Consider the following 27,347-nt stretch of genomic DNA (forward strand, 5'->3'; position numbering starts at 1 on the left):
ATTGATGGAGGGTTAGGTGGTTTCCAAAGTATCATAAAAACATGCTCATTAAACCTTTGAAACAAAAAATTTATTTCTGGTTCATAAAAAGAAATTCTACTTGGTCTTTGTAAAACAGAAGGTAGGGGGCTCGGTGGAGATTGGGAGACTAAATTGGTGACAGATGGGAAATAAAGATAAAAATCTGAAGAATCAACACCAATCGATGGATGGTATCTCAAAGAACAATCTACGAGGAAACAAGTCTTATCTGTTACAAACCACCTGCTGATAGTAGAAGAGAAAAGTATGTGTGACAAAAGTGTACCTATTTGCATAAGTTGTGTAGATCTACAAGTATCAGTTCTAAGAGAAAGGGTAAGGTCGTCAATGAAAACTATTTTTTTTACCCTTTGTAGTGCTCTAGTATCAAAGACTGCTGGTGCTTCAAAGAAAATCCATGAAAAGGTTACGTAATTTCCACACAGAGTTTCTATCCAACTAAAGGTGAAGGCTTCCTAGCTGTGGGTGAAGAGTGATCCCCATTATAAGGCTCAGATGTTACAACAACACCCAACTGGATTAACCCAACACTTTTGATCTACGAGAGCTTGATCTCCACGATCAATCACTACAAGAAGAACAGCAGGTTTCCACGAGCGGGGCTCGACTTCTGAGACAGAGGAACACTGGCTGAGATGAGCAGAACAACACGCTAAAAAAAAGAAAAACCCCAAGAGAAACTAACATTGACTGCACCCAAAGCCACTTTCCTTAGCTTTGTAGCACCCACACAGGACTGGAAGATTAAGAGAACACGGTCTTCTTCCACTTTCGGCTTCTCCCATCAGGGGTCGCCACAGCGAACAAGTCGCATGGTAAATTTTGGCAATGTTTTACGCCGGATGCCCTTCCTGACGCAACCTTCTCAAACCGGGCTTGGAACCGGCAGAGGTAGAGAAGGGAACAGGGAGCAGCCTGGAGTCGAACCCGGGTTTCACGGACGGAAGGCGCTGCAAACCAGCACGAGCTAAACTGGCTCATTAAGAGAACACGGTGAAGTAATTAAATCCTGATACCACTGTCACTACAAGCCTCGAGGTCAGACATGATCTCAGAAACCTTCAGAAAGATAAGCATCTTTGAAGTCAACAATCCTTGTTTGGAGACGCCCAATTCCCTCAAGAAACTTCCTATAGAATATTATTCAACCCTCAAGCATCAAAGAACAAGATTAATTTTACAGTTGAAATGGGCATAGTGTGCGATTAAATAAGATGTACTTCAGATTTGTCCAGAATTGACGAGAAATGTGTTCAAAACAGTTAAAGAGGGTCATCCAGAACACTCTAAATGCTAGCCTGAATGCTGCGCAGGGATCAGGGGACTTCCAAATCGCTATTTATAATTCCTTCTGTTAATACAAACTCCATGTGTTTGTGTGTAAAGCCCTTTTGAGAAACATAGCAGCGCAAATACATTTTATCACCACGCTGTCTCTCCTCTATGTGGCTAAATGAAACCAATAAAGAACATTTTAGAATTACAAAAACAACACTATAGTGAAATCTAAATGCTGGGCTCATGAACTTCGCATGATCTCCTTCTTCATCACACTTGTGTAGCACCTATTGTGACCTTTAAGCCCCTTCCATCACCACACATGAACGACTCTGTGGGTGTATAAAGACAAACTCCAATCATTGTTAATCTATTTTTGAAGTCTTCCCAGGGGTCTCATAATTAAGAACACCATATTTTCTGCACTACAAGGCGTATTCAAAAGCTTTTTTTTTTCTTCAAAAAACGACAGTGCCTCTTATAATCTGGAGGTTTTGTCGGGTCACGTGAATACGCCAAAGCGGCTAATGCCTAGCGGTGTCAGGCTTTGTTTTTTAATATTTTACTAACAAGGTTGGGAGTTAGTGTACTCACAGTAACATTTGTTTAAGCGGTATCAGTCAAGTATTGTGAATATGTTAACTTGGCTAGCATGTAGAGTGCTACAAACAAGTTAAGTGTTACTGTGAACGCAGTTAAAGTCTGACTGACTGACAGACTTATATTTGATTCCTTGGTCTTACTTAACGTGCCTTATCTTTCAGTGTGCCTTATATATGACATAAGTTTGAAGATAGATCATTCATTGATGGATTGCCTCATATTATGGTGCACCCTATAGTGCAGAAAATATGAAAAAAACCTGTGTTGTTTTCTAAGATCAGTAGTAGTTCCATAGGATTTCATCTCTGAGCTGTGAGTTGGACTGTAAGTGTGAGCGACCCCGCCCCTCCCAATTGCAGAGAGGAGTGGATCACGAAGCCACAAATAAGGTATTTTTCAAACAGCATTTTTTCGTCTACTCTGGATTCAGAAGGATTTAAATAAAGAAATACTTAGAAATGCAAATTGGAACTCCATATTCTTTATAGATGTCCTCAAACCTCTGAAAAATACCTCAAGGACTTGCTTAAAACACTAATAACCCCACTTTCCTCTGAGTGGGTTTTTAAGTACAAAAGTGACTGGTGTGTAAATGATGGAATTACATGGCTTTTACTGGATAACCAAGCTTATAAATATACAATAAAATTAAAATATTAAAACTATGTGTAAGGTGGAGTACAGATGTTTAGGTCTGCCTTTCTGAGATGGTTTTCTACGATTTTAAAGTGTGTTTGAACATACAAACTTTGAACAGCAGAAAGTTAGGAACCAGGAACTGTTCAGCTGGATAGATTCTGTGCAGCATCTTGTCCTATTTAAAAATTCAAACAGATCTTTCTTGTATCAAGCCACACAGAAGCCAAACTGTGGCTGACAAACATCTCCCTCCCTCTGTCGTTTCATGTGTGCTTGCAGTAACTAAACAGGAAAAGATGCAGAATTTGTCTAAGGATGGGAAATCTGACAGACAGGAAATCAGATACCCGTGGGCGCATCCCTGCCTGTCACGCTGGTGAGCCAGCTTTCAGCTGCAGTGTGTGTATTTCACAGCTACGAGCAGGTAAACACACATGCACGCCATAGGATGACAACTTATTGACATGCAATATGACAGTATCAACAAGGTCTGTGGGTAGATAGAGAGGCTAATGTGTCATCGCTGAGTGCTCCTATGGAAATGGATATTATATAAATTGACCACAAAACTCCAAAGATGAGGTTTATTTAGAAAAGAAAACTGTTGGAGATAAAAAAAGAAAAATTCAATGAAAGCGTTCTTCTTCGGTAGCTGGACTATATTCAGACTGCAAACAAGCCGCATTCCAAGGTTGGGTGAGCGTTTGCTGGAAAGAAGGGAGGACGTTTGTATAAACACCGCTGCCCACTGAGGCAGCATAAGGCATGGGGAAAGAAAGAGGAGGGGATGTGGCGGGTGGGGAATCTGACAGGCCATCACATCCATGTGTCACCAAGCAGGAGACGAAAGGCCCGGAGGGATCTAGACGCTGGTCAGGGTGAGAGGTTGTCTGGTGACGAATTTAAAGCCGGACTCCTTCACCGGGGGGAGCTGCAACAGCTTCAGCGAGTACCCTTAGGGGGATCACTCGGTGACAGGCACACCTGACCCCAAGGCGGATGAAAACACTTACTTTTAGAAGAACTGACAATGTTTTTCTTTCATTTCCTTTTTTTAAATCAAAACTCACTTACCCAAAGTAATCATTTTAACCCTTGTGCTATCTTGTGGGGTCCAGGGAGGCACGTTTACGTTGGGAGTGTGGTCATCTGGACCCCACAAGATAGCACAAGGGTTAAAAACTGTTAGAATCACAAATTAAATAATTGCTAATACAAGCAGCAAGTTTAGTATGGATGTAACTTCTTTCATAAAAAGCATGTTAACCACAGACAAATCCAAAATGGCTGCCATTTGTAAAGATGGTAATCATACACTCAATTGTTACAAATATATTCAAAGTCTTTTGCCCCAGTCTCCACAATATGGGCTTTTCATGCACAAAGTGCAGTCTTTAAACATGAGGGGCACCAAGAGAATACTATTATATGTATTATATATTTATTGTAATGGCCACAAAGAGGCTCCTCAGTCGGGCGGTAGTCAAACAGCTATTTATTAGACTGGTAGACAGGTACAGCACAAGCAGAATGGCGCGGCAAGCTCTTTTATTGAGCAGGGCAAGAACATTTACCTGATGCACACACACACACACACACACACACACACACACACACATACAGGTCGACCCCGCCCCACATACGCTGTGGTCCAGCAACAAAGAGAGGGATGCAGGATCGTTACAATATCTTCAAATCTTGGAATTTTCTCGTGGCTAACATACTTTTTCTAAAAGAGGGTAATTAAGGTAAATCCATGCCAAATTCGCTGCTTGTACCACAAAAAGCACAATTATTTTAATAACTGATTCCACTATAAAAACCGACTCTGATTAAAATTGTGTTTTTTGTGTTTTCAATGTGTTCTTGTGGCATTTTTCTGATGATGGAGGACATATATAAAGAAAATAAAGCTTGCATTACTTTGTGTTTTTTTTCATTCAAATCACTGTGACTCAGGAGCACAGTAAAAAATTATAGCAAATATTGATGCTTGGGCTGGGCGATTAATTGATTAATTCAAAAAAAGGAAAATTATGAGATTTTAAGTCGTAGATTTACGAGAAAAAAACTTGAAGATTTATGAGAAGCAAACTTGTAATTTTACGAGATTAAAGTCGAAGTGAGCATACCAAGCAGCAAGTGAACGCCGCGCAGCACGTAGCAGAGCAGCAGAGCAGACCGACTAAAGTCAATGTTACAGGTACGCTGAATGTTTATTGATAAAGTTCCAAATGTTTGATTTACGATTCATTAATGTATTTTATTTATGATGGGTGTTTTGCAGGATCTCTGCAGCCGTTGATGAAGCCATCGGTTTCCCTGCTGCTGTCCACTTGAATCCTTTCTTCCTCCATTAAAGACGAGATCTCTACGTTTGTGTGACGCTTGCGTCTGAGGAGGCGCATTTTTTGGTGTTTTTTTCAACTTTCTAATGCTATTAGAACAGACTATTTTCATTCCTCATGTTGAAACGGAACGTTTCATCTGGAGGAAAGTAAACAGTGTATTGAACACAGCGGTCCTCTACACCAAAACGTGTCTCTGAGCTCCTTATTTTACACATGAAACTCCGCTTTACTGACACCGAACCCCGGAAAGCCGGCTCCACTGAAAATAATCTGATTTTGAGTTGACAAAAGGTTCCGAATCTTTTTATTTTTTAAACCTATCCGGAAATAAAGCTTCACAAAATGATCCACATATTTCATCTTCAAGCTAGGCTCCAATAAATGGAAAACTTCTGTGTTTCTTCCTAATTTTATTAGTTAATTCCTAAATTTACGAGTTTTTTTCTCGTAAATTTACGAGATTTTTTTCTTGTAAATTTACGACTTAAAATCTCGTAATTTAACAGTAATGACTTTCTTTCTCGTAAATTTACGACTTAAAAGTCATGATTAAAATTTTTTTCTTTTTTTTGTAAACTGGACCTAAAACTCCGTTGTAGATTTCTTGTTTGGAAAATCGAGATTTTATTTTCCCAGCTCTCTGGTTTCTTGCACTTCCGTTGTTCGGAGTAAAGTAACTCTGCCAGTCTCTCACAAAACACAGATATGAGAACAGAAGCAAGCAAAGATGCGGAAGAGAATGAGGCTGAAAAAATGACACTAATGCACGCGCCGCGAGAAGCACCCCCAAATAACTATTGCTGGTTGCCTACGTGTAGCTTTTTGTTAAAGCAGATGAAGCAGCGGAACATGACGATTTTCGCCGGGTTCTAAACAGAACTGGAGGACAAACCTGTTGGACAACAAAAAGTTTAATTATAAGCGTTGATTTGGAGACAGCTGTGTTGTTAGATACTAATGCTATGATAATGCTATCATGCTAAATGCTACAATGTTATCATGCTAAATGGTAATGAGCTGCTCCATGTACCGCCTGCAAGTAAAACAAATTTTAAAACAAACAAAAAATCCAGTTGAAAGTCAGACTATATTTTCATGGAGTGGACTTTAAGAAGTGGCGGATAAATACAACAAAATTAATTCATAGAACATTTATAAAAACTGTATTTTATAAATCTAATAAGAGGTACTTTGTATGGAACTTTTTTAGAAGTGCTTTTGTAACATTACAGAGCTGGCGTTGAGCTGAAAAAGCCCCGCCCTCATGAGAGCACTGTATCTTTACTGTCAATAGCAAGAATTATCATGTTTTTAGGCTGTTTATTTTATGATTTCATGTAAAAATGAATCAACTGGAGGCAGAATTAGGAAAAAATAACTTTTTCTGTCAATCTGCTTAAATTACATATAAAAGCCGTATCTGAATATGAATCGCACCCCCGGCCAAACTATGCAAAAAAATCTGACTTAGGTTGTCTCCGAATTCCCACGCTAACCTCTAACTACTAAAAAACTATATAGTGCGGCACTATGTAGTACCGGAAATTTTAAAAGCAATAAGGACACCATGGTCACTATTTTTTTTCTTCTTTTCGGTAGATATGACGTCATCGATTTCACTAAGTTAAAATCTAATTCAAATGAACATTTTTCAACGATAATTTACGAGTCCACTATCTTCTGAAGATAAAAACGTTGATGGTTTATCAAAAAAATAAATTTAAATACATTTTTTTTGGTAAAAAATGTTTCGACGCAGCGCATGTGGGCTACATTTGCTAATCTGTTGAGCATCAATGCACACTGGTTTTTCGCAGAAACTTCTGGGGAATTTCCAGGGCACTGGATTTGGGAATTGTAGATTCGGACAGCACTACAAAATGGCGAACACACTACTGTATGTAGTGCACTATGTAGGGGTTAGGGTGGGAATTCAGACATGCTCTTATACTCCGAAAAATACGGTGGCTCAAAAGATGAGTGGTACTTTAAAAACACATCTTGATAGTGATCAATACCAATTATGCACACAAATCCACACCAAATTTAATACAAAGATAATGATTGCTGATCCTATTGCAGAAAATTTTCAGGACAAAACTTTTCTCTTGTGGAAAAATTTCAAGTCTATAGTCACCAAATTGCTTTGCCTGCAGTTGCATAAAGGCTGGAGTAGTAAAGGGGCTGTATCATAATATATGCACTTCATTATTTACAGGTCTTTCACTCCAGAGGCAGCAAGACTACAATTCCAAGCGCCTGCCGAATACATTTTCCACAAGCACTGAAATGCCAGAGTAACAAGCGCTCTCTACAAGCAGCAGCAGAACATAAATGCTTCGTATTATCACTATATATATAAAAAAAAATTGTAAATTCGCATTACTGTGAAAGACACTGTGCCTAAAAACCAGTCTTGTGTGGCGGTGGCACTTATGGTCCAACCTTTCAATCTTCAATCCCTGATGGGATGACATGCAATTAACCAGGGGGATAAATAACGCTGGGAAGGATTAGTGAATCACTCCAACTTCCTGTCCCCCTCTTTGACAAGTAAATGGGGTAATTCTGCAGTGTCTATTAGCAGAAATCTTTACATTAAAAACTCTTATTATTGGCTAGCCTGGATCTGCAAAGCTAGATTAAGCCTATAAATTAATAATATGAGCGCATCATCGCTGGGATGCAAAGAGGCAGAAGAGGGTGGAATAAGAGACGGTTGAAGACTGAAACATTAGTATGCATGATTGAAAGTCTTGCAAGGCGGTTCTCTTTGATGAGTCCAGCGACGGAGGGGCGGCCAGTTACCTCTCAGGTTACCATCTGCCTGCCTGCCCGTCCTGGCACACCGGCCTGGACCCGACCTCCTGCTGGCTGCAGACAAGAGGGAGGCTGGATGTTCCTCATCACACACTCTGTATGTTTGCAGTTCACACCTGGAGGCTGCGGGAGGAGGGGGGCCGACCTCATTCCTTCCCTACAACCTTCATTTCGCCTGCCTTCACATTTGAGCTTTATGGCTTAGAAAGCATGCAGATATGGATTTACACTATAAATGTTGATAAAAACAACCAAGAGGGGGCAATTAGTAGGGTAAACTTGTGTCCTAATTATGCCTCCAATGCATGAGATGAAGAGGTAGAAAGGATCGTCAGGACAGTCTGGGGCTAGACTTGACACCTAATTAGGCAAAGAAGGAAGAGAAGAAAATAAAGCAAGCAACAACAAAAGTTGTTTTGATGATTTTCTTTCCACCCATCAACTGGTAATTCTCATTGGGGATTTAGCCCGACAGAAATAATGACGCCTGTGCAATGCTTGGTTAAAACTCCAACTGCTTCAAGTTCCACTCCGATCATCTTTTGAGTTATTTTCAAACCGTTCCCAGTGGTCTTTTATTATGATTATGCTGTTTTTAGACAAAATCAAAAAACATGTGTGCTTTTCTAGGACATAGTTTCTGCAGAGCTGGAGTAGTTCATTATAAATTTGCTTCTGATTTGTAGGAGGGACTGTTGGTGCCAGGTAAGCCCACCCCTACTTCCCATCATCCGTCTGTTTACGCGCTGTCTCTCTAGCTTAAAGCCTCTCACAACCCAAGCTATATTACTGGTGCAACAAAAATGGCGAGCAATATTGGAGCTATCCAGATGTACAGTTTTGAGTCAGATACAAGGTCAGACGAGGAAAACGAAGATTTACATGGATCTAGTCGTCTATGCATCAAGCTACGTAATCACCGGGCATTTGACACAAGTTCAAGAACACGCTGAACGTGTGCTTTTGAATGCACGTTTAGCTCATGGTGTTCACACTGGACAAGAATGGAGGGGCTTCTTCTTCCACCCTCTGTTAACTAGCGCATGTCCGCCATCTGCAGTTGGAAGAGGCTTGGCATGAAATGTTGATAAATCTTGCTTCAGGTTTTTTTCTTTCATAGCTCTATTCCAATATATGAAAGACGTAGAATGTGTCAAATGATTTCGTCCGGAAACTAACCGCAATTATGAATTTCTCCTTCGTGATCAATTTTCAAACAGTTCAGTCAATTTAACCCTTGTGCTATCCTAGGCACTTTAACATTGGGAGTTGGGTCATCTAGACCCATTAGTCAGTGCGCTGAACCTGTTTTCTTCAATGATTTGTAAACCTCACTGGTGTCCATGGATTACATGAAATCTTTCCACCTTTATCCACCTCTGTCATGGTAAGGAGAACACGTCAATGTAAGGGTGGGGTCATCTAAGATAGCACAAGGGTTAAGGGGACGTCATCCACACATGCCAAATTGAGGTCCCTGATTGGTCAAAGTTCTACCTGGTTTAACTTTCGATGCACGTTCATTTGCCAGGCATTTTGCATGTAAAGTCCAAGAATGATTGCAGAAACCTACGTAGCTACAAATGGATGAAAAAGTTTTGAACACGGAAGCTCAAAATGTGCTTTTACGTGCATTTACATTGACCTTTTAGTGGAAGCGGCGCTTGAATGAGTTGCAGAAGGTGATGTGAACATATATTCAGAATGGAGCTGAACAAAGAGCTTGTATAACGCACCAATTGTATTTTTTATTTCTATTTCACAACAATTTGAATAAATAAATACTCAGAAATGCCGTTTTTAGATTAATTGTCTTTACATATGTACTCCATCATGAGAAAAATGCCACATCAACATGTTAAAAACACAAGAAACATATGATTTCCCTCAGAGAGGGTCATTTTTTCATGTGAAAGGCCATTTGTGTGTCTGTGATTTCCCATGAAGATCATGTGTATGAGATGATCTGCATGCCTCCATGACTAAAAAGCAGCAGTTTAACGGCTGCTTGCACGTAAACCTCACCTTGTACCTTTCGCAGCAGGTGAGACAGGTTCAGACACTGGATGGAATGTGTTTCCCTACTGCCAAACCTGTTTCAGTGACTATAGATTAAGATGCAATCAATTTCATTGAGTTTTGTTGTATAACTGGAAAATGTGCATAACTTTTATCACAAAATAAGTAATTAGCAAAAAATGAAATGTGGCTTTCCATTAAGTTTATTCCAAAAACTTTACCATATAATCTGCTCACCATCTCTCCGTGGAGCTTGCAGCGCTGAAGCATCTCTGATGGCACGAGCCCACCTCTCAGCCTCCTGCAGGTTGACCAGCGGGTCCTGGACCAGCGCGACCCGAAAGCACTGCTCCACTCTCTGGCGGGTCAGCCCGGCGCTCATCCAGCGCCTCTTGAACGGGTAAAAATAAGCAGTGAAGTAGGCGCCGACGTCCGCGCTGTCCGGCCCACTGCGCGCGCGACAGCCCACACAGTCGCTCAAGTTGAACACCACCTTAGTCTGTCCAGGTAGCGCCGAGATCTTCTGGATGGTGAGCGCGCTCTCCGTCAGGCTCACAGAGTATCGGACCCTGTCGTCGAGCGTGTCCGTGAACTCTCCGTACAGCGCGCCCACGAACCCGTTCCGCTGTCGGGATGGGTCCGCGTCTGAGGCGGCTTTCTCCATCCCAGGCCGGTGTGGTGGATGGCGGTGCTCTGCAGACTCTGAACCGAGCAGCCTGCGACGGGACCCTTTAAGCGCGCGCGAGGCTCGCCCAATTCACCGTCTCTCCCTAGTGACTGGAAGAGGAACGGCAGTGATGGAGCAGAAGGAGGGAGCAGCCGCCTGCCCCGTGTCACACTTCAGGGACGACGAAGTGCTTTCGCTCCACCTAAAACCGACAAGTCTATGAAGGCGCACAAAAACAACCTTTAAATATAACAATACAAACATCTATTGATCTTAAACGTATGAAGTATATATATATATTTAAATTATATACCACTTTGTTTTCTATTTTTTATTCCAAGTGGTAAAATTTTCAGCAAATATTTACAAAAGAAATCAGAAAGGAATGTAGTTTTTGTAAGTAGTTTTAAGTGATTTTTCAAAATAAAACACAGGTTTAGGTCTTATGAGCATGATCACGTGATCAAACCAAGAATTTCAATCAAACTAAGGGAAATAGCTATAAAAGCCACCCGCAATAATTTAAAAATAGTCTTAATCTTAAAGTGTTTTAGTTATAATTCACTGAAAGTTCAAATCTAAAAAGGTAGCAATGCCTTTTGCAAAGGGAGGCTTTTACGGTAACCACGCCCAGACCCAAACACGTGTCCTGTTACGTCTGCGCGCTTCAGATGGGACATCCGGGTTAGAGCTTGTGCTTGCTCTTCTTACTGCTGTGCTGTGCTGAGCCGAACAGGTCTGGAACATGCTGACTTTTTACATGAAGTTTTTCGCATTGGAGCTGCGTTTATTTTCAAAGTTATCAGCAGCGAATTTACCATGAACAGGTGCGTAATAAACGAGCTGGGTTTGTTTAGTCTGTTAGGTTTCATTTAGCTTGTTAGCTTAAGCTTTAGCTAATAACACGGTTTTTTTTGGTGTTAGCTTTCTTTAATTGTTTGAAAGATTTATTTCCTCTTATCCTTTATTCAGAAATCCAAGGTAACAGAACAGAGATAGTCAGAGATCACAAACTACAAATCTAACTCTAAAAAGCACAAAACTGAAACAAAGACCAAGCAGCACACGTCAGAATCTAAATAATAAAGTAAGAAAAATAAGTAAGTAAAAACAATGACAAGATTTAAAAAGGAAAAAGAAACGAGGGACATCAGTTGACAAAAACAGAAGCCTAATTTAAAGGTATATTGGGGAGTTAACGTGTTAGCCGTTAGCTTTCTTTTAGCTAGCGAACACGTGGATGAAAACCACGTGGAGCTAGTATTAGTGGTGTTTCCCCAAATAAATGATTAAAACTTTGTTGGAGCGTCTGAAACTGATGGTATAGTTTTAAATGTGGTTATATTTCTATAATAAGTCTTTTTTTTTCTTTCAGGCATCAAATGGATCTTTCAGGATAACTTATCCAAAGGTACATTTTCAGACATCTGTAATAGTTATATTTTCCTCCTGCAGTGCATATGATGAGTTTGTTATCCCTGTCTGACATTAAACATGTGGAAATCAATGGTATCTGACCTGCTGTAGATTTGTGTACTGTTACATGTTACTAGAACTCCAACTGCTACTGATGGATTGTTTTCTTGCAGGTCATAAAGGGAACGCTTCAGCTGCTTAGGAGAGGACAGTCATCAAAGGTGAGTTGTGTTAAGTTTTTACTCTTGTTACACGTCTCAGTGAAAATTACTGCATAGGAAGTGCTGCCTGATGCGAAAACTAAAAAGCTGTTATGAGATTGACATGCAGCACTTGTTGCTGTTAAGAATAGTTGGAGTTCTTCTAATGTTTGTCTTCTTCTGCGTTACAGATGTGTTGATGTAAAGCTGGACTACAAGATGTACAGATCTTGAAGATATTACAAAAAGTAAGTGTTCCCAGAATTGCATGGAAGAGGAAGTTAAGCCGAAGATGATACAAGTTATCCCTGTCTGAATTTAGCTGTGGAGTCACGGTAACCTGAGGCTTGAATGAGCAGACATGACATCCTGAAGTAACTAAAATACTTGGATTACATTTGTCTTCTCTCTCTGTTACAGATTAGCAGCTGCAGCTGCAGACAGAGTTCCAGTGGGATTAAAGACAACCATTTAAACTTAAACATTGTTTTATTAAGATTAAAAATAGTTTTGGGAAAAAAAAACATTGTCAGGTTGTGTTTAATCTGTAGGATTTTTTTCTCAAATTGTCCAGATAAATCTGCTCCTCCTGGAGGAATTCAGTCTCCTGTGGGAAGGAAAATGGTTTTTTTAATGGAAATATGAATTCATACTTGTACATTACTTTTCAATTCTAAAGCCACATTTAAAATAAAGATCGAGTGAAAACCATCAAGAGTTACCTTTTCTGCAGTGTATTTCCAAAGGGCCAGGCACGCTTCTCGAGCTATTGACTGATGATTTGCAGACAAGTTGGGAATAAAGTCTGCAGTCAGCTCAGGAGTGGGTAACACTGAAACTAAAGTGAAAGAAAAGGAAAACAAACTAAAATCCATCCTTACTGTTTGGCCACAAAATATTTGAAACAGATTCCAACTACCTGGTAAAACAGGTGGGGCTTTAAAGCTTGAGGTTTGTGTTTGCTGTGCTTTGTCCTGCAGATAGTTTAGCTTTGTGCGCTCCTAAAAAATAAAAGCAGTTAATTAAGTATAAAAATATCTTCTGAGGAATTCTGAGAACTGCAGACCTTTAGAATGCGATTTTCCTGCATCCTCAGACTTTCCATTTGTGAGTGAATGCTCTTTAGGCGGGCCTCGTGCTCCGCCTCCACACGCTTCGCTTCCCTCAGCGCCTCTTCGCCCTCTTCATACTTATTAGCGGCGAGCTGCAGAGAATTTTTTTTATGTTAGGATTCATTTGAACAGACTTTCGAGGTTCTGTTTGATCCTAGATCACCTTGCTGAAGGACTCGACCTCCAGAGCCCGAGTTTCCAGCCTCAGGGCTGCACTACTTATTTTCTCTTTCTCTCTTTCTAGCTCTTCTCTTAGCCTTTCCAGAGTCTCTCGCTCTTGTGCTGCAGCCATCTCTTTCTGTTTCAGCTCTGCTGTGCGAAGCTTCAAGTCAGCTTGTTCCTGCAAAAGGAACAACAAATCCAACACTGTCTTTTGTGATAAACAACCACAAACCAGTTTGCCTTGAGAATTGGTTTCACCGTGACTGATTCTGAGTCGTACCTGTGCCAGAGTTATGATGGAGCCTTCTCTTTTATCCAAGAGGCTGCTAACTTCCCGCTCAGCTCTCTCGTGCCTCCTTTTATCCTGATCGTGAAAGTGGGCCCACTCGGCTGCCAGCTTCCTCCTTTCTTCTGCACAGTGCTGCATCACCGACTTCTGCTCCTCCAGCAGCACACTCTGGAGGAGACATGGAGCTCAATAAATGATGCATACTTATACTTTTCTACCATTATCAAAGCCCAAATCACTTTGCAGCCACCAATCTCTGCTGTCATCAGACCACCAGGAGCAATGTGGGGTTTGGTGTCCTTGGACAGGACACTTCAACACACGGGCAAGAGAGGTCACCCGCTCTACCTCAGCACCACAGCTGACCCTAGAGGAGATTGGTGTTTGCCAGCCTCACCTTAGCTCTCTCCAACTCCTCCCTCTCCATGCTGGTCTGCATATTGAGGACACGACGCTCTTCCTCCAGGCTCCTCTGGAGCGACTCCACCTTGGCTTGCTCTGATGCCACCTTCCAGCGTTCCTGAAGTCAGTCGAGAAAACGAGTGTGGTGGATTGAATTCCATTTGGAAAAACAGTTTTCATTCAGATCCCCCTCCGATCACCTTTCAAAATATTTTAAAAGCAGTGGCCTTTTATTTATGATTCGTTAGAACTGTTGGCATGGAGCAACCCCGCCCCCCTTCCCGTTGCTAAAAGCAGGAAGCTTGTGGCCCTCCCAGGTTATTTTCTTTGTCACAAATGAGCTCTTTTGAAAAAAGTATTTTTGATGATTTACAACAATTTGAATAAAGAAACACTCAAAAACGCAATTCTAAGATGAATTTTCTTTAAACTTGTACTCCATCGGAAAAAAGCTACAAGAACATTTTAAAAACCATTTTCATCGGAACGGGTCTTTAACTACCAAGTAAAGAATTTGTCGCAATCTGTCTTTAGAATCTTTCTATCCAGAATCCTGCTGCTGGGTTACCAACAGTGAGAAATTCCTACATCCCTTTTCTGCATTCTCCTTACTTGCTTCCAGTGTGTTTAATGGTTTTCCATTGCAACCAATGGTCTTGGACCCTCTTACGTAATGGAACTATAAACCACAAAGCAATCTAGCAGAGCTCTATTGATTAGAATCTATTGGTGATTCAATGATGGTGACCGCTTCTTCTCAGAGGCTAAAACTCTGGAACACTTCCCATAAAGACATGCAAAGACCCAACTATGCTACAAGGAAAACACTTTTTTAACCCTGGAGAACCCAAAGGGTCAAATAGGTTTTTTTTCTTCTTTTTTTGGCTGCTGTTAATTGCTTACTACTCAAAATGAACAATAAATAAAAATGTCAAACTAACTTTATCCAAGGAAAGTTTTGAAATGTTTATGGTGGCCACAAGACCTTAGCTGTGGAAACTACAGAGGAATAAATCTGATGAGCCAGACAATGAAGTTCTGGGAAAGAGTAGCTGACCCGAGACTAAGAGGAGAAGTTAACATTTGTGAGCAGCAGTATGGTTTCATGCTAAGAAAGAGAACTACAGATGCCATCTTTGCTGTGAGGATGTTGATAGAGAAGGTCAGAGAGAGAGCTACACTGTCTTTGTCGATCTGGAGAAAGCTTATGACGGGGTTCCCAGAGAGGAACTGCAGTATTATATGAGGAAGTCTGGAAGGACAGAGAAGCATGTTAGAGAAGTGCAGGACATGTATTGTCATTTGTAGCAGGAACAGGTGCCATAAAAAGGAGGGGAAGGAAGGTTAGCTGCAGCGAGGCAGAGTACATGTATGTAAAGGGAGGGACCCAAGTGGAAGAGTGAGGTTACAACAGTCCAGAGTAATGGAGAGTGTGGAAGAGAAGCGAGTGCAAGCAGGTTGGGATGGGTGGAGAAAAGTGGGATGTGTGATAGAAGCGTTTCAGCTCAAATGAAAGGAAAGGTGCAGAAAACGGTGGCGAGACCAGCCATGTTGTTCTGCCTGGAGACAGATGCACTGAGGAAAAACAGGGTTAGATGGAGGAAGCTGATTCGCTGTGGTGACACCTGAAGGGAAAAGCAACGACAACAAAAAGATTATTCATTTATTTTACATTTTTCACAACCAAAGTTTCATTAACCTTTGACCTCAGAAAGAGGTTTAGTACCAGCTACAATTTAAACTCCTCCAAAGGGATTTTGTCTAATTTCCTCGTAACTCCTCGAGCATCAGTGCGAAGCTACTTGGGAAAAAATGTTGGTTATAGAATTTTGTGGATTTTTAATGGCGTTTGGGTAGCAAGCTCACAAAAGTGGCGTTCCCCTGTTGCTGGCACATTTCTAAGTAAGGCGTTCTTAACAAAACACCTCAGTTGCCAAGGAAATCCAAAAATTTACTTTAACTTCATAGACCTGTTCGTCACTCCCAGGCAACCTAAAAAATGATTTGGTTGCTACAGAAATAAAGCCGATAGAAAAGCCGCTGTTTTGAAAAAAGGGTATGTTTTAAGTTTGCCACATTAAACTGTGACTAGGTTGGCAGAAGGGGAGAGTGAAAGGCGTGTCGCAGCTGCTCAGTGAGTGAGGATGGCGGGTGGCCGCTGCCGCTTTGATCGTTTTGTTTGGTTTCATCGCTAAAAAGGACTTTGTTTAATTGAGACTTTAGCAAAGAGCTATACAAACCTGAACAAACTGCTTAACTGTCCTATCTGTAGTATGGCCAATGGTATGGTGTTTCAATATGTCTTCCATGTAAACAAACATGTATGACTGCTGGACGCTAAAGACGGGTGCACCAAGCTCACAATTTGATTTGTTTAAGCAAAAACAAAGAAATCATCAGGATGTGACATTTATAAGTTCCAAAAACAGTTTTTCTGTCATATTTGAACTGCTGTAGCCTCCCATGTAGCCCTGATTTCATCTGCAAACTTCTATGGTTTCAAACATTTCTGATGAGTATATTGTTACAACTTCTCACCTTCTCAAGCTGCCTCTGCTGCTCATTTATCTGAGCATCCATCCTCGAAATGATCTCCTTTAAGTAACTCCGCTCCTCTGCCGTGGCTTTCTGCTGCTGGCTCAGACGGTCCTCCAAAACTGAGGAGCAACATTGGGATGAGAGATCCCAATTTGTTTTTAGACCTACTGGTCCAAAGCGTGGGACCTGGAGTACCTCGGAGCTGCTCCTCTCTGTGCCGCGCTCCCCGTTCCAGGCCGTGAGCGCTTTGCTCGTGTGCACTCTCCACCCGAGAGGAGAGCTCTTCAAGCCGAGAGGAGAACTGCTCCATCTGCTCAATCACCCCCGTCAGAGACCTGGACGAAGACGGCGGATTCACAAGGAGGGGTGGGAACATTGCTCATTTTGAAAATGTATTTATAAGTAGAAAGATACCAGTAACTTTGCAGACATGTAATCAGAAAAGCAAAACTAAATTAAAACTGAGAGGTTTCTGGTAAAAAAAACGTTGCACTTTGTAAGATTTAATTTGAAATTATTTGTGTTTTTGAAAGAAAAAAAGGAAATTCCAATTGAAGCCTGGTGGTAAATATACAGATCTGTGCTTAAAACATTTGGTGTTTTTCATCCTGTGGTTCCGACTTGCCTCGTCTGAGACGTTGCGCTTGTCACGGCATCAATCTCTTCCTCCTTTAGTCTCTTCAATCTCTGGATTTGATCCTCGTGGTCTTTTTTCATCTCTAGGATAGACTGTCTGGAAGGCAAAAAGAGACAAATCTGAAATAGATTTAATGCAATTTTAAACCAATGGACAAACAAAAAAAAACATTTGGAATTGAAGATGTGAAAGATGTGTTTTAATCAAAAGTGCAGGTTGTAAACTTAAAGGAAATATTGAATATTACAAAATAAAAGGAAAAATTAAATTGAAAGAAATATTACAATTACAAAAATAATTTTGTCAAAAAAAAAGAATTAGCAAAGAACATGTTTTAAAAAAGTAGCAAGGCAAGAATGGTTATTCTGACAAATAGAATGACTGAGTGAGAGTTGTTTATTTGTCAATGGAAGTCTATTTTGCCTTCTTGGAGCCAGCGGGTATTTCCTGTTTGAAACATGAGGGGGGGGGGTCACTCAGTCCAGTTCTCGTATACAGTCAATGGTCACGACCAAAAGCAAAATTCTGAATTGAAACTAAACGAATGAAAGTGAAGAGTAAGAGAAACAACCAAAAAAAAAACAGGATAAAACAGAAGCTTTTATGAATAAAAATGATCTCATTTGGTAAAAGTTTTATGTTTACAGTTTTTTTAATTAAAGTTTCAAATTCATACATTTTTAAAAATGTTTAATATTTCTTTCAAGTTTGAAATGTGGATTTTTCATCTGTCTTGTCTAGTTTTCCATTGACTTTCAGCTGATCCTCATTTGCCTTCATACGCTCCACTGTGGTTTACCTCTGAAGATCTCGGAGCCTCTCCACCTCCCGGTCTCTGTCCTGCTGCACCTGGGCCACCTTCCGGTGGTACTGCGCCTGCAGTTCCGAGCGTTCCTGCTCCACAGCTCGCGTTAACGCCGCCATCCGCTCTATCAGATCTTCACACTCGAGCCGCGATCGCGTTTCCCTCTGAGCGGCTGCCTCCTCCAGCAGCTTCACACGGGCCCTGCGAACGTGCAAAAACCCAAACCTGCTAAGACACCAGCAGAACACAGGACTCCGCACAGTTTGTGTGCGTTATTTTTTCACCTGTGTGCGTTCTCCATGAACTCCACATCTTGTGCGTGTCGCAGCTGGATGCTCTCTAACATCATCTGGGTTTGGCCTCGCTCCAACTGCAGGATCTTGAGCTTCATTATAAAAAGCACTGCAGTGAAGCAGCAGAATGTACAAAAATACCTCAAAGTTACTCTTTAAATCATTAGCACGCCAAACCTGTCCTTCCAGCTCAGTGATGCGGGCCTTTAGACTCTGATAATCGCCAGCTTGTTTGTCTTTGAGCGTCTGTGGGGCCTCGCCATCAACAACACCTAAGCTGCGCAATCGTGTCTGAAACCATGAGAAATTGTTCTGGTAGAAGCATAGATAGACTTTGACAGTCACAGAGGGGAGGAGGAGGTTACCTGCTGCTGCTGCGGAGTTCCTGCTGAAGAAAACACCTGGAGGGTTCAAAAAGCCACGTCATGATCGGTAAATCTGAAATTGACATTTCTAAAACTACAATAATACCTGTTGTTGGACAGAAACCGGTGTGCTCTGCATTTGGCTTTGTGGAAAAACTAAAAAGGAGAAAAAAAGGGAAAAGTAATAATCATAATTTGCTGCAGATTTGGTGGCTGTTGCTTGGCAACTCTCAGCATCAGCTCTCTATCGGTTTTCTATCGGATTGAGGTTCAGAGACTGGCTGGGTCACTCCAGGACCTTGATATGCTTTAGGTTTAGGGTCATTATCCTGTTGGAAGAACCATCCATGACCCTTTTTTAGCCTCCTGGTGGAGGCTGCTGCACACGTGTCTTCTTAAAGCAGGGCTACTTTGTGAGCTCTGCAAGATAAACTATTGTGGTGCAAAGTATTACCAATGCTTTTCTTGATGGCTGGAGTCTCAGCTGTTTCAGGCCTATTTCTCACTGTTCTCATGGTCATGGAAACCCCAGACCTACAGGTGGATCGATGGTCATGTTCTTGGATTTTAGGACAATTGCACCAACAGTTGTCACCTTAACCTCCAGCTTCTTGCTGATGGTTTTGTAGTTCATTCCGCTCTTGTCCAGGTCTACGATTGTCTCCCTTAAATCCACAGAAAGCTCTTTAGTCTTTCCCAAGATGGAGACTGACTGATTCTGTGGCAGGTTTCTTTTCTACACATGATTAGTTCAAACAGGTGTCTTCAGCTCAGGTGACAGGTTGATTAAGAGAGTCGAACTGGTCTGTGTGAACCAGAACTCTTAATGGTTAAAAGGGGATCAAATACTTATTTCCCTTAATGAAATGCAAATAAATGTATATAAATTCTTTAAAGTTGATTTCTTGATTCTCTTTGTGATTTTCTGTCTCAGGGTTAAATTGAACCTACTATTAGGTTGACAGACTTTCAATTTCTTTTTTAAGCGGACAAACCTACAAAATCAGCAAGGGATCAAATACTTCTTTTACTTGTTTGTGCACCATGTAAGTCACTCTCTATGGTTACCGGTACCTCCGTGTCATTATGGCAGGCTGTTCCATGGGTGCATGGAAAGCTGTAGTGGTCTGCCCTGCCCTGTAGGTGACCACTGCCAGATAAAGAGACTAAGGGGCTAAAAACCCAAGTGGGTTTAAACACCGCTTACTTTGAATATAGTTGGGTTTTAAGAGGCAAAGTTTGTGGGGTGGAGAGGAAGTATTGCTGGGAGCAAACTGAGTATAAGGAAGATGCATTGAACTTGGAGAGCAAGATCGAATGGAATCTACAGGGAGTGGGGACAGATTTGGATCTGATGTGATGAGGGCGGGACTTCTGCATCCCAGCTTAACTTTGTTGCTTAATTGAACTGATTAGCTGGTGTATGACAGAAGCAAATACCTTGCTTTGGCCTCTCCTCTTCGAGTCGAGTGGAATGAGCCGCAGGGCTGCGTTAAGAAAAGTCTTAGTGTGCAAAACTTCAACAAAACATGTAAGATTGGACAAAACAAAGATCTCACCTAGTTTCTCTGACAGATGGAATTGTGTCTTTGATGCCTCTGGGTGTTTTCAATGTTTCCAGGCTGAAAACAAAACAATCTTTTTTCTTTTACTGGGAATCATATTTTTCTCTCTTTATCTTCTTTTCTAGTTCGATTACCTAAAATCCCAGTCAAGGTCTACTCTTTCCTGAAAGCCTGACAAGTCCTCCTGCTTAGAAGGTTTTGCAGCTTCATTGGACGCTGACGGAGTCGTCTTCTTCCTCTGTGTCAACCAGTCCTCCTCCTCCTCCTCCTTTTTCTTCTGGTCTCTAGAAACTTCAGGTTTGGCATCACTTTGTGTGTCTGTTCTTTTTGTGACAGATGTGTTTTGAATTCCAGTCGAGGGGGATTTTCTCTCCAAAAACGGCAAGGAGGAGGCCTTTTGGGATTCCGCTGAGACCCTCGTCTCTTTGGAGTCATCTTCTAGGTTATTCTGCTCCTCGTTTGCCGCGAAGCCGAGCCAGTCGAGCGAGTTGCGATGTCGACTGGAAGAGGGTTTAGGTCTCCTCTCAGGAGTCGAGGCGCTGACATCCTCAGTAGAAAACCTAATGAGTATGAGAAGAGTCAAAAAAGAGAAATTTCTGATTTCTGAATCACTAACAGGAAGATGGACACACCTGACAGACTGTCTGCGGGATTGGCGTCCTTCCGGAGTGGACCCTAAGGTGGGCTGATAGGATCCAAAAGTCAGATCTTCCTCTGAAAAGATGAAAAGCAAAACGAGTAACGGTTGAAACAGCATTTTCCAAAGGACAGAGTTGTGGCTTTGTTCTTACCCCTAACAATGGAGGTTTTCGGCTTTTCGTAGGACGGAAGTTGCTCCTTCTTCTCGCCTGTGGGTGGTCGCTCTGGAAGACGCTGTGAAGTTACACCTTCTAGAATATCATCAATCTTTGTGTGTGGCCTCTGAGGGGAGTTCCACCTGAAAGGAGCAATGAAAAGAGGTACAGAAAGACAAAAACAGGCACGCAATTAAAGACCCAATCAAAATTGTACTGGCTGTTTGAAATTTTTCTGAAGATGGAGTACATATATTAAGAAAATGAAGTTCAAAACTGCATTCCTAAGTATTTCTTTATTCAAAATATAGTAAATATGAAAAAATACTGTTTCAAAAGGAGCTTATTTGTGACATCCAAAAAAAGCTAGGAGGGCCACAAGCCCCTTTCTCCGAGCTCTCATGGACGGGAAGGGGGGCGGGGTTGCTCCATGCTAAAAGTTTCACCTACAACTCGGGCTACACCAGCCTCCATGCACACGTTTAAGTGGCTACTTCAAAGGAAAGGTCTGTGTAAATGCGTTTTTAGATCTACAAATTCAATGTGCGTCTATTGAATGCACGTTGCTGGTTAAACAAAGTTGAACTTTGACCAATCAGGGACTCGGATATGGTAGTGATGTATGAATGACGTCCCTTCTACTTCATGGGAATTCTAACGTTCAAAAAGTGATCATAAACGAAAAATGAATAATTGCGGCTTGTGCCCGGCTGGAATAAAATGGCACCAAGTCTTTCATATATTAGAACAGAGCTGTGAAAGAACTGGAGCTAGATTTGTCTGCATTTCACAATGAAACTCTTCCAACTATAGGTGGTAAAGGTGTGCTAGTTAACAGTAGATCAGGTAAAAGAAAAAGCCCCTCCCTGCCTGTCCAGTGTGAACACCATGGGCTATACGCATAATCAAGAACATGTTTAGCACATTCTGCCTATGCCTGGTTTGTACATAGCTTCAGAGTTGAATTTCAGATGAACTCCTGCCGCTCTGCAGAAACTATGTCCTAGAAAATGACTTGGGGTGTATTCAGACTGGACACATTTGGTTTGCTTAAAGTGAACCAGAGTTTGTTTCCCCTGATAATCCGGAACACATTTCTAGTTTGAATACACCCAAGCAGACCCTGGTCCGGGACCAGGAAACGCTTCCGGACCCATCTTTCGAGATGGTCTTGGTCCTTTTCCAAACAGACTGAGCTTCGGTTCGCTCTGAGATTCCTCAGTCTGAATACAATCCTGAACCAAAAGCCCACCGTAGCCGATGTAAACAGAGTAGGAATGTAGCAACAGATGAGCCGCGGACGAATGCAAAGCAACGGTTGTCGTGTTATCAAATAGTACAAAGGGTCCAACTGTTTATTTTTTAGAACTTTAATTTTGACATAGCTAAAAAAGCTTCTTACATGTATTTCTATGTCCCGTTACGTGGCATGTGCCTGCTGTGACGTCATCCTAAAAGCTACGCTGTAGTTCCTTACGAATTCTCTCAAAATAATGCCACAATACCACAACGATGAGACACAGCAACTCATTGAAATGTGAATTCAATTCAGAATTCAATTCAGACTCATCAAAACACCTTTTAACGTGATCCACATTGCTTCTCTTTGTTTTCCCCACAATCTATTTGACATAAACATTTATCTGTCTTATCACGCCCTGCAGCGTGCCTCCACCGGACCAAAATAGCTAGTAAAAAGTGTTGAGCCTGACGTTGATGCATGCGTTTAAATTGACCAGTAAGTTATAAAGTTTGAATGAACTAAAAGTGCAGGACTTCCATTATTTCCGCCAATAGTTGCATTGCTCCATCCTCGTAATTCCTGACCAATGAGTGAAGAGATCTTTAGTCACATGATTTAGTTTACAAGCTTCACTCTGTAACAGGAAAGTCCCCTTAACAGCAGTGTGAATACAAACCAAACGTGAGGTTCAGGACTTGATCCGGACTAAATTAAACAGACCGGGTCAGGACCAAACGGTTTTCCCAGTTTGATACACCCATAGTTTCTGCAGGTTTTTGGCTAAAAATTAAAAGACCACTGGGAACGCTTTTATAACAGATCAAAAGATTATCAGAGTGAGTCTTTAAGGAACAAAGGCAGTATGTAATTAAAGCTGCTGAAAGGGGCCAAAACACTGTGATTAATTATTGATTACACTTTTATGAAAGGACAGCAAATAAAGCCAGAACAAAGCTGCTACCTCTCCTTGGCCGACCAAAGTGGACTTTCTTTTTTGGGGGGATTTTTTTTCTCATTGTCAAGTCCAAGTAAATCCGTGAGGTCATCATTCTCAAAAAGAAACAAGTCCTTTTTTGATGTCCTTGCTATAAAAAAAAAGATTAAAAAGATTAAAAAACTCAGTCTGTGGCGGTTAAAAGCGAAAGCACAATTTCTGGAGGATTAGCATGTTACTTGTTTGAACTTCCATCTTTGGAGAAGCAGAAGGAGAAGACTTGTCCGGTTTGGCCTGCCTCGGCTTCGCTTTGGGCTTCGTTTCATCTGGAAGAAGGTTATCAAGTGGATCGGACAGGGAGTCGTCCAAATCTGCAGGGAACAGTAGATGACTATTTTGAAGAAGAAGAAGAAGAAGATTTATTTCAGTGCAAATATTTATCCCCCTGGTGATGTTTCCTTACCAGAAAACGTGGTCTTCTTCAAGACAGGAGGGGATGAAGGTGTGGGCTTCTTTACGCCACCAGGGGATTTATCTTAGTGAAAAAAGGGGCACAGTTTTTTTTTTTAATTCAAAGAAGTTAATAATATCAAGTTAGAAAAGAAAACCATTATACTTGTTGAGTGGGATGGTTTTCAGGGCTCCATTACCTGTGCCATGGTTTCCATCTCCGTCTAACACAGCAGAGGCTTTCTTCAAACTCTCATTTTCAGCCTGCTTTGTTTTTACGGCACTGGGTTTTTCCTGGGATCCGAAAATGTTCACCTCCATGAAGTGACAACATTAGCTGTGTCCAATATTGCAAAGTTAATCTTTTTTACCTCCATGTTCTTCAAGATGTCGTTGGGATCGGCTGCTGAGACGTCAGAATCCTAAACAGAGATAACAGTTCTAATGATATTAAAGCCACGAGCGTCATGTAGTAGTCATGTAGTCACTGGCTGAGCGGCTGCTCCATGCACTTTACCCTCTGCTTCTGCTCCACGAAAGATTCATGAAAAAACAAACTCTTTTTTCAAAATGGACCTTTTCTGTTGGTTTTATATCCATAGCAACCATTTCATTTTGGTCGCCTGGGGGTGACGAACAGGTCTGTGACATTTTTAGAAGACTTGGCAAAAGTACATTTTGGGATTTCCTTGGCAAAGGAGGTTTTTTTACACCCCATCCACATTCTTAATATGTTCATATCGTATGTTAAACCATTTTGTTCAGCTGGAGCCAACGAGTCATGTATTTTATTTTCACAAAACTTCAGTACACAATGTGTGAGCAACTGGGCAAGCCATTTATGCAAGCTGGTCATGCTAATGCTGTTAAGAACCAACAAGGAGTTTCCCAATGATGGTTGAGGAGTAAGGAGGCCATAGATTGACATCCCTAGGAGTTTAAAATTGTTGCTGGTACAAAATGTGTGTTTTTTTTCATTCAATATGGAGGCCTCTTCCCAAGGTCAAAGGTCAACAAAACTTTGTAGGGTTAACCCTGTGGCATGTCTGAAATTTCACGAAGATCGTTCAAAACACGTTTTCATTTCCCATATTGTGGGTAAATGAGAAAATGACAAATTTTACACTTAGGCACAAAGTACCCCCAAGCTGTGGGTCCTGTGGCCATCCCATAATAATTTTAAAACTTCTTTTGCATATCTCCACACAAGTGTTTTGGTTTTGTTAGTGAATTGTAAGTGGATTGGAGATTTTTTTTAAATATTTTCTCCTGCTGTGATGTCATTATTTTGGGGGCGGGGTCGTTCACTATGCTCAAAATTCCTTTTGACAAAGTACCGGGTGTATGCAAATTCTGTTTGTCTTTGAGCGTGTGGCCTGGGCAAAATCTACGCTCAGAAGCACAGTAAGAAAGAAGAGTTGTGAGTCCAGGACGGCTGTAGGTCAGAATAATGAAGAGTCAATAGAACTGGTGCTACAGAAAGAGACATCTTTGGGATGTTTTTTTTTTCTTCATACCTCAAAGTCCAAACCATCTTTTGTAGATGGTGACCTGAAAAACAAAAAACAATAGTTCAACTCCAGTAATTAAGAATTTAAAAGGAGTTTAAATCCTGAATTCTTCCAACCTACTTGTTTGCTGGTTCACTGAGACCTCCTCTGGTCCTGATTGGCTGTTCTGATAAGTAAAATGTTAAAAATAAAAGTCACAAAAAACTACAAACACTTTCCCCATCATAATGTGTTTGAATTTGTGATTATAAAATGAGTTTGTCATAAAAAAAATGCTTAATCAATTATTGAAGATGGTTAAAATGATTGATTTCTAATTATATTACTTTCTTCAAAAAGTCAGGATTTTTTATGTTTATTTTCTGATAGTGTTATTTTTAATCATTAACATGATTTTTGTAATAAAAAAAAATCTGAATATATTTAGATAACTGATCTGTATGTGGTATGTTATTAAACAAACTAGTTATAAAATAAGTATGAAGTAATTCATCATTGTCATGTGATTTATTGATACTTAAGCATAAGTAATGACCTGAAACTGTGTTGGTAAGGCATTGATATCAGATAAAAAGTTATGAACCGGATAATGATAATCATGTAATAAAAATGGTTACGGTTGAACAGGGGTGGGATTATATAAATTTGCTTCCTTCCACTCCCTTTCAGTAATCTTTGATTTAAAGTCTAATTATCCTAAGTTTGATATGTCTTTGAATGAATGCATGAATTATTATTGTATTGCTTTGTGCATTAGTCCTTTATTGCTTTAAATAAACCATTTCAAATCAAAATCCTAACATCAGAAAAAAAAAACAATGCTCAAGATCTGGACTTACTTATATCTTTGAAGAGGCTGTCAAACAAATCCTCATCTCCAAATAGACCTGAAAGCAGCAGGAAACATCAACCAACAGCTTCCAACACAAAGGTATAAGTTGGTTCAATTTTCAGAAGTTATGGGAAAAAAAATAGAACAAACAAAATAAGAGAAAACAAAAAAGACAGTTTATCATCTTACCCAGAATACCTTTTGGTAAATTTGCATTTTTGTGAGAAATGTTTCTCCTACCAAACAGCTGCTGAGATTTATTCATATAGATAAAATATAACATAAAATATAATGATATTAATTTACTGTAAGTATTTTCTATTTTCTATTTAGGAAATTATTATTGCTGCAACAGTTTAGTTGCCTAATAAAAGTTAAATTTATCACTAAAACAACATTGTTGGTTTATATTTATAAAATAAAATGAGTTTTAAAGTCAAAGTGTGTCTCCTATATTGGAATAATATGACTAAGACTTATACACTTACTTTCAGATGCCTTACTCTTCGTTTTTGTTGCTTGCAACAAAACGTGTGCCTAGTTGTTAAAAACAGCATGAGCATTAATTACACACGAAATCTTTCGTGTAATAACCCTAAAAGAAAGTATATGTTTTAACAAATAAATATTAGTTAAAAAATACACGTTTCCATCTAAAAGTAAAATAAATAAATAAATAAGTAAATACAAAATTTAGCGTTTCTTACTTACCATTTCGTTTATTTAGTTTTTTTGTAGCAGCCATATTTTAGCTAGCTTCTTAGCTAGCTCGTGACCGACAGATAAGAGGGCGTCTCTCGTCTCCCCTGGTAACCATTACCGACCTTAGTTGGCACCTGTTTTTATAATAATACAATGCAACGACTGTCCAAAGTTATAAATGACAAATATAAATTTAAACAGACAAACTTTCCTTAACTTAAGGGTTAGCATTTCACGTTTTTCGATGGATTTAAATTTGGCTAGCACGACGTAACACGTTAAAAACACGAACCAGGTTCCTGTATTAGAAAACTCTAATTGCACCTTCTGGTTCAAGTTACTTTTTTTTAAAAAACTATATTTTTCAAAAAGTATCCAACGAGAGAAAGCCAGGGCGTTTAACAACGCCTGGTTCATTCACACAGACAACAGGACCTCATCGTACGAACCGGCAAAAAAAAAAAAACTTCCTGTTTACTAATCGAGAGGCACTGTGGGAAATGTAGTTATTTCCACAAAAATATCAGTATTAAAATATGTTTATTACTTTATTTGTTTGAAATATATATTTTTTTCAAATCACTTTGTTATTGAAAAAATAACCGTGAGGTATAAAAAACCAAATTCTTCTAAAAGCTTCTGGAACAACTCACCACCAGGTGGCATCAGAGCTCAGAT

The 27,347-nt window shown here is 40.4% G+C and overlaps 2 protein-coding genes, 1 long non-coding RNA gene and 1 other non-coding gene across 7 annotated transcripts in view; 2 read left to right on the top strand and 2 right to left on the bottom strand.

Moving 5' to 3' along the window:
* Nucleotides 1–10,537, bottom strand: part of LOC101160322 (sphingosine kinase 1-like) — a 34,381-nt gene extending 23,844 nt beyond the window's left edge. Inside the window, exon 1 of the mRNA XM_004071742.5 lies at nt 9,990–10,537. Coding sequence (XP_004071790.3) covers nt 9,990–10,416 — 427 coding nt within the window. The 5' untranslated portion in view covers nt 10,417–10,537. The remainder of the gene's footprint in view (nt 1–9,989) is intronic.
* A 557-nt stretch (nt 10,538–11,094) lies between these two features.
* On the top strand, nt 11,095–12,746 carry LOC105354595 (uncharacterized). Its single transcript, XR_002290706.3, has 5 exons — nt 11,095–11,246; nt 11,795–11,830; nt 12,009–12,056; nt 12,227–12,283; nt 12,456–12,746. It is a non-coding gene; the product is annotated as an uncharacterized LOC105354595 (long non-coding RNA).
* LOC111947853 (small nucleolar RNA R38) lies at nt 12,317–12,386 on the top strand. Its single transcript, XR_002873803.1, has one exon. It is a non-coding gene; the product is annotated as a small nucleolar RNA R38 (small nucleolar RNA).
* fbf1 (Fas binding factor 1) lies at nt 12,506–27,346 on the bottom strand. Of its 4 annotated transcripts, none has more exons than XM_078951456.1 (30): nt 27,323–27,346; nt 26,679–26,803; nt 25,975–26,022; nt 25,256–25,301; nt 25,142–25,175; nt 23,996–24,046; nt 23,825–23,918; nt 23,638–23,709; nt 23,414–23,545; nt 23,202–23,325; nt 20,995–21,140; nt 20,836–20,917; nt 20,338–20,763; nt 20,198–20,260; nt 20,079–20,125; nt 18,745–18,794; nt 18,639–18,674; nt 18,451–18,564; nt 18,265–18,365; nt 17,975–18,181; nt 17,164–17,271; nt 16,734–16,873; nt 16,539–16,657; nt 13,996–14,118; nt 13,590–13,766; nt 13,311–13,487; nt 13,102–13,239; nt 12,955–13,036; nt 12,758–12,873; nt 12,506–12,642 (listed from the first exon to the last, which is right to left on the bottom strand). In XM_078951456.1, the coding sequence occupies exons 2-30, from the start codon at nt 26,710–26,712 to the stop codon at nt 12,565–12,567; spliced, it is 3,165 nt and encodes a 1,054-aa protein (XP_078807582.1). In that variant the 5' UTR covers nt 26,713–26,803; nt 27,323–27,346; the 3' UTR covers nt 12,506–12,564. The 4 variants fall into 4 exon arrangements, with proteins under 4 accessions (XP_078807582.1, XP_011476662.1, XP_078807581.1 ...); XM_011478360.4 differs by lacking the exon at nt 27,323–27,346 and adding an exon at nt 26,456–26,504 and having other exon boundaries at nt 26,679–27,135; XM_078951455.1 differs by lacking the exon at nt 27,323–27,346 and adding an exon at nt 26,456–26,485 and having other exon boundaries at nt 26,678–26,816.
* Between the last annotated feature and the right edge of the window lies 1 nt (nt 27,347).

The sequence above is a fragment of the Oryzias latipes genome, chromosome 8 (genome assembly GCF_053564925.1).
Source record: "Oryzias latipes strain Hd-rR chromosome 8, Olatipes_Hd-rR_3.1".
In the NCBI taxonomy this organism is placed as follows: Eukaryota; Metazoa; Chordata; class Actinopteri; order Beloniformes; family Adrianichthyidae; genus Oryzias; species Oryzias latipes.

Coding starts and splice junctions, on each gene's coding strand:
- fbf1 (XM_011478360.4), bottom strand. Junction 18,182..18,264: donor TTCATGGAGAACGCACACAG/GTGAAAAAATAA, acceptor GCACGTTCGCAG/GGCCCGTGTGAAGCTGCTGG. Junction 13,488..13,589: donor CCATCATAACTCTGGCACAG/GTACGACTCAGA, acceptor TTCCTTTTGCAG/GAACAAGCTGACTTGAAGCT.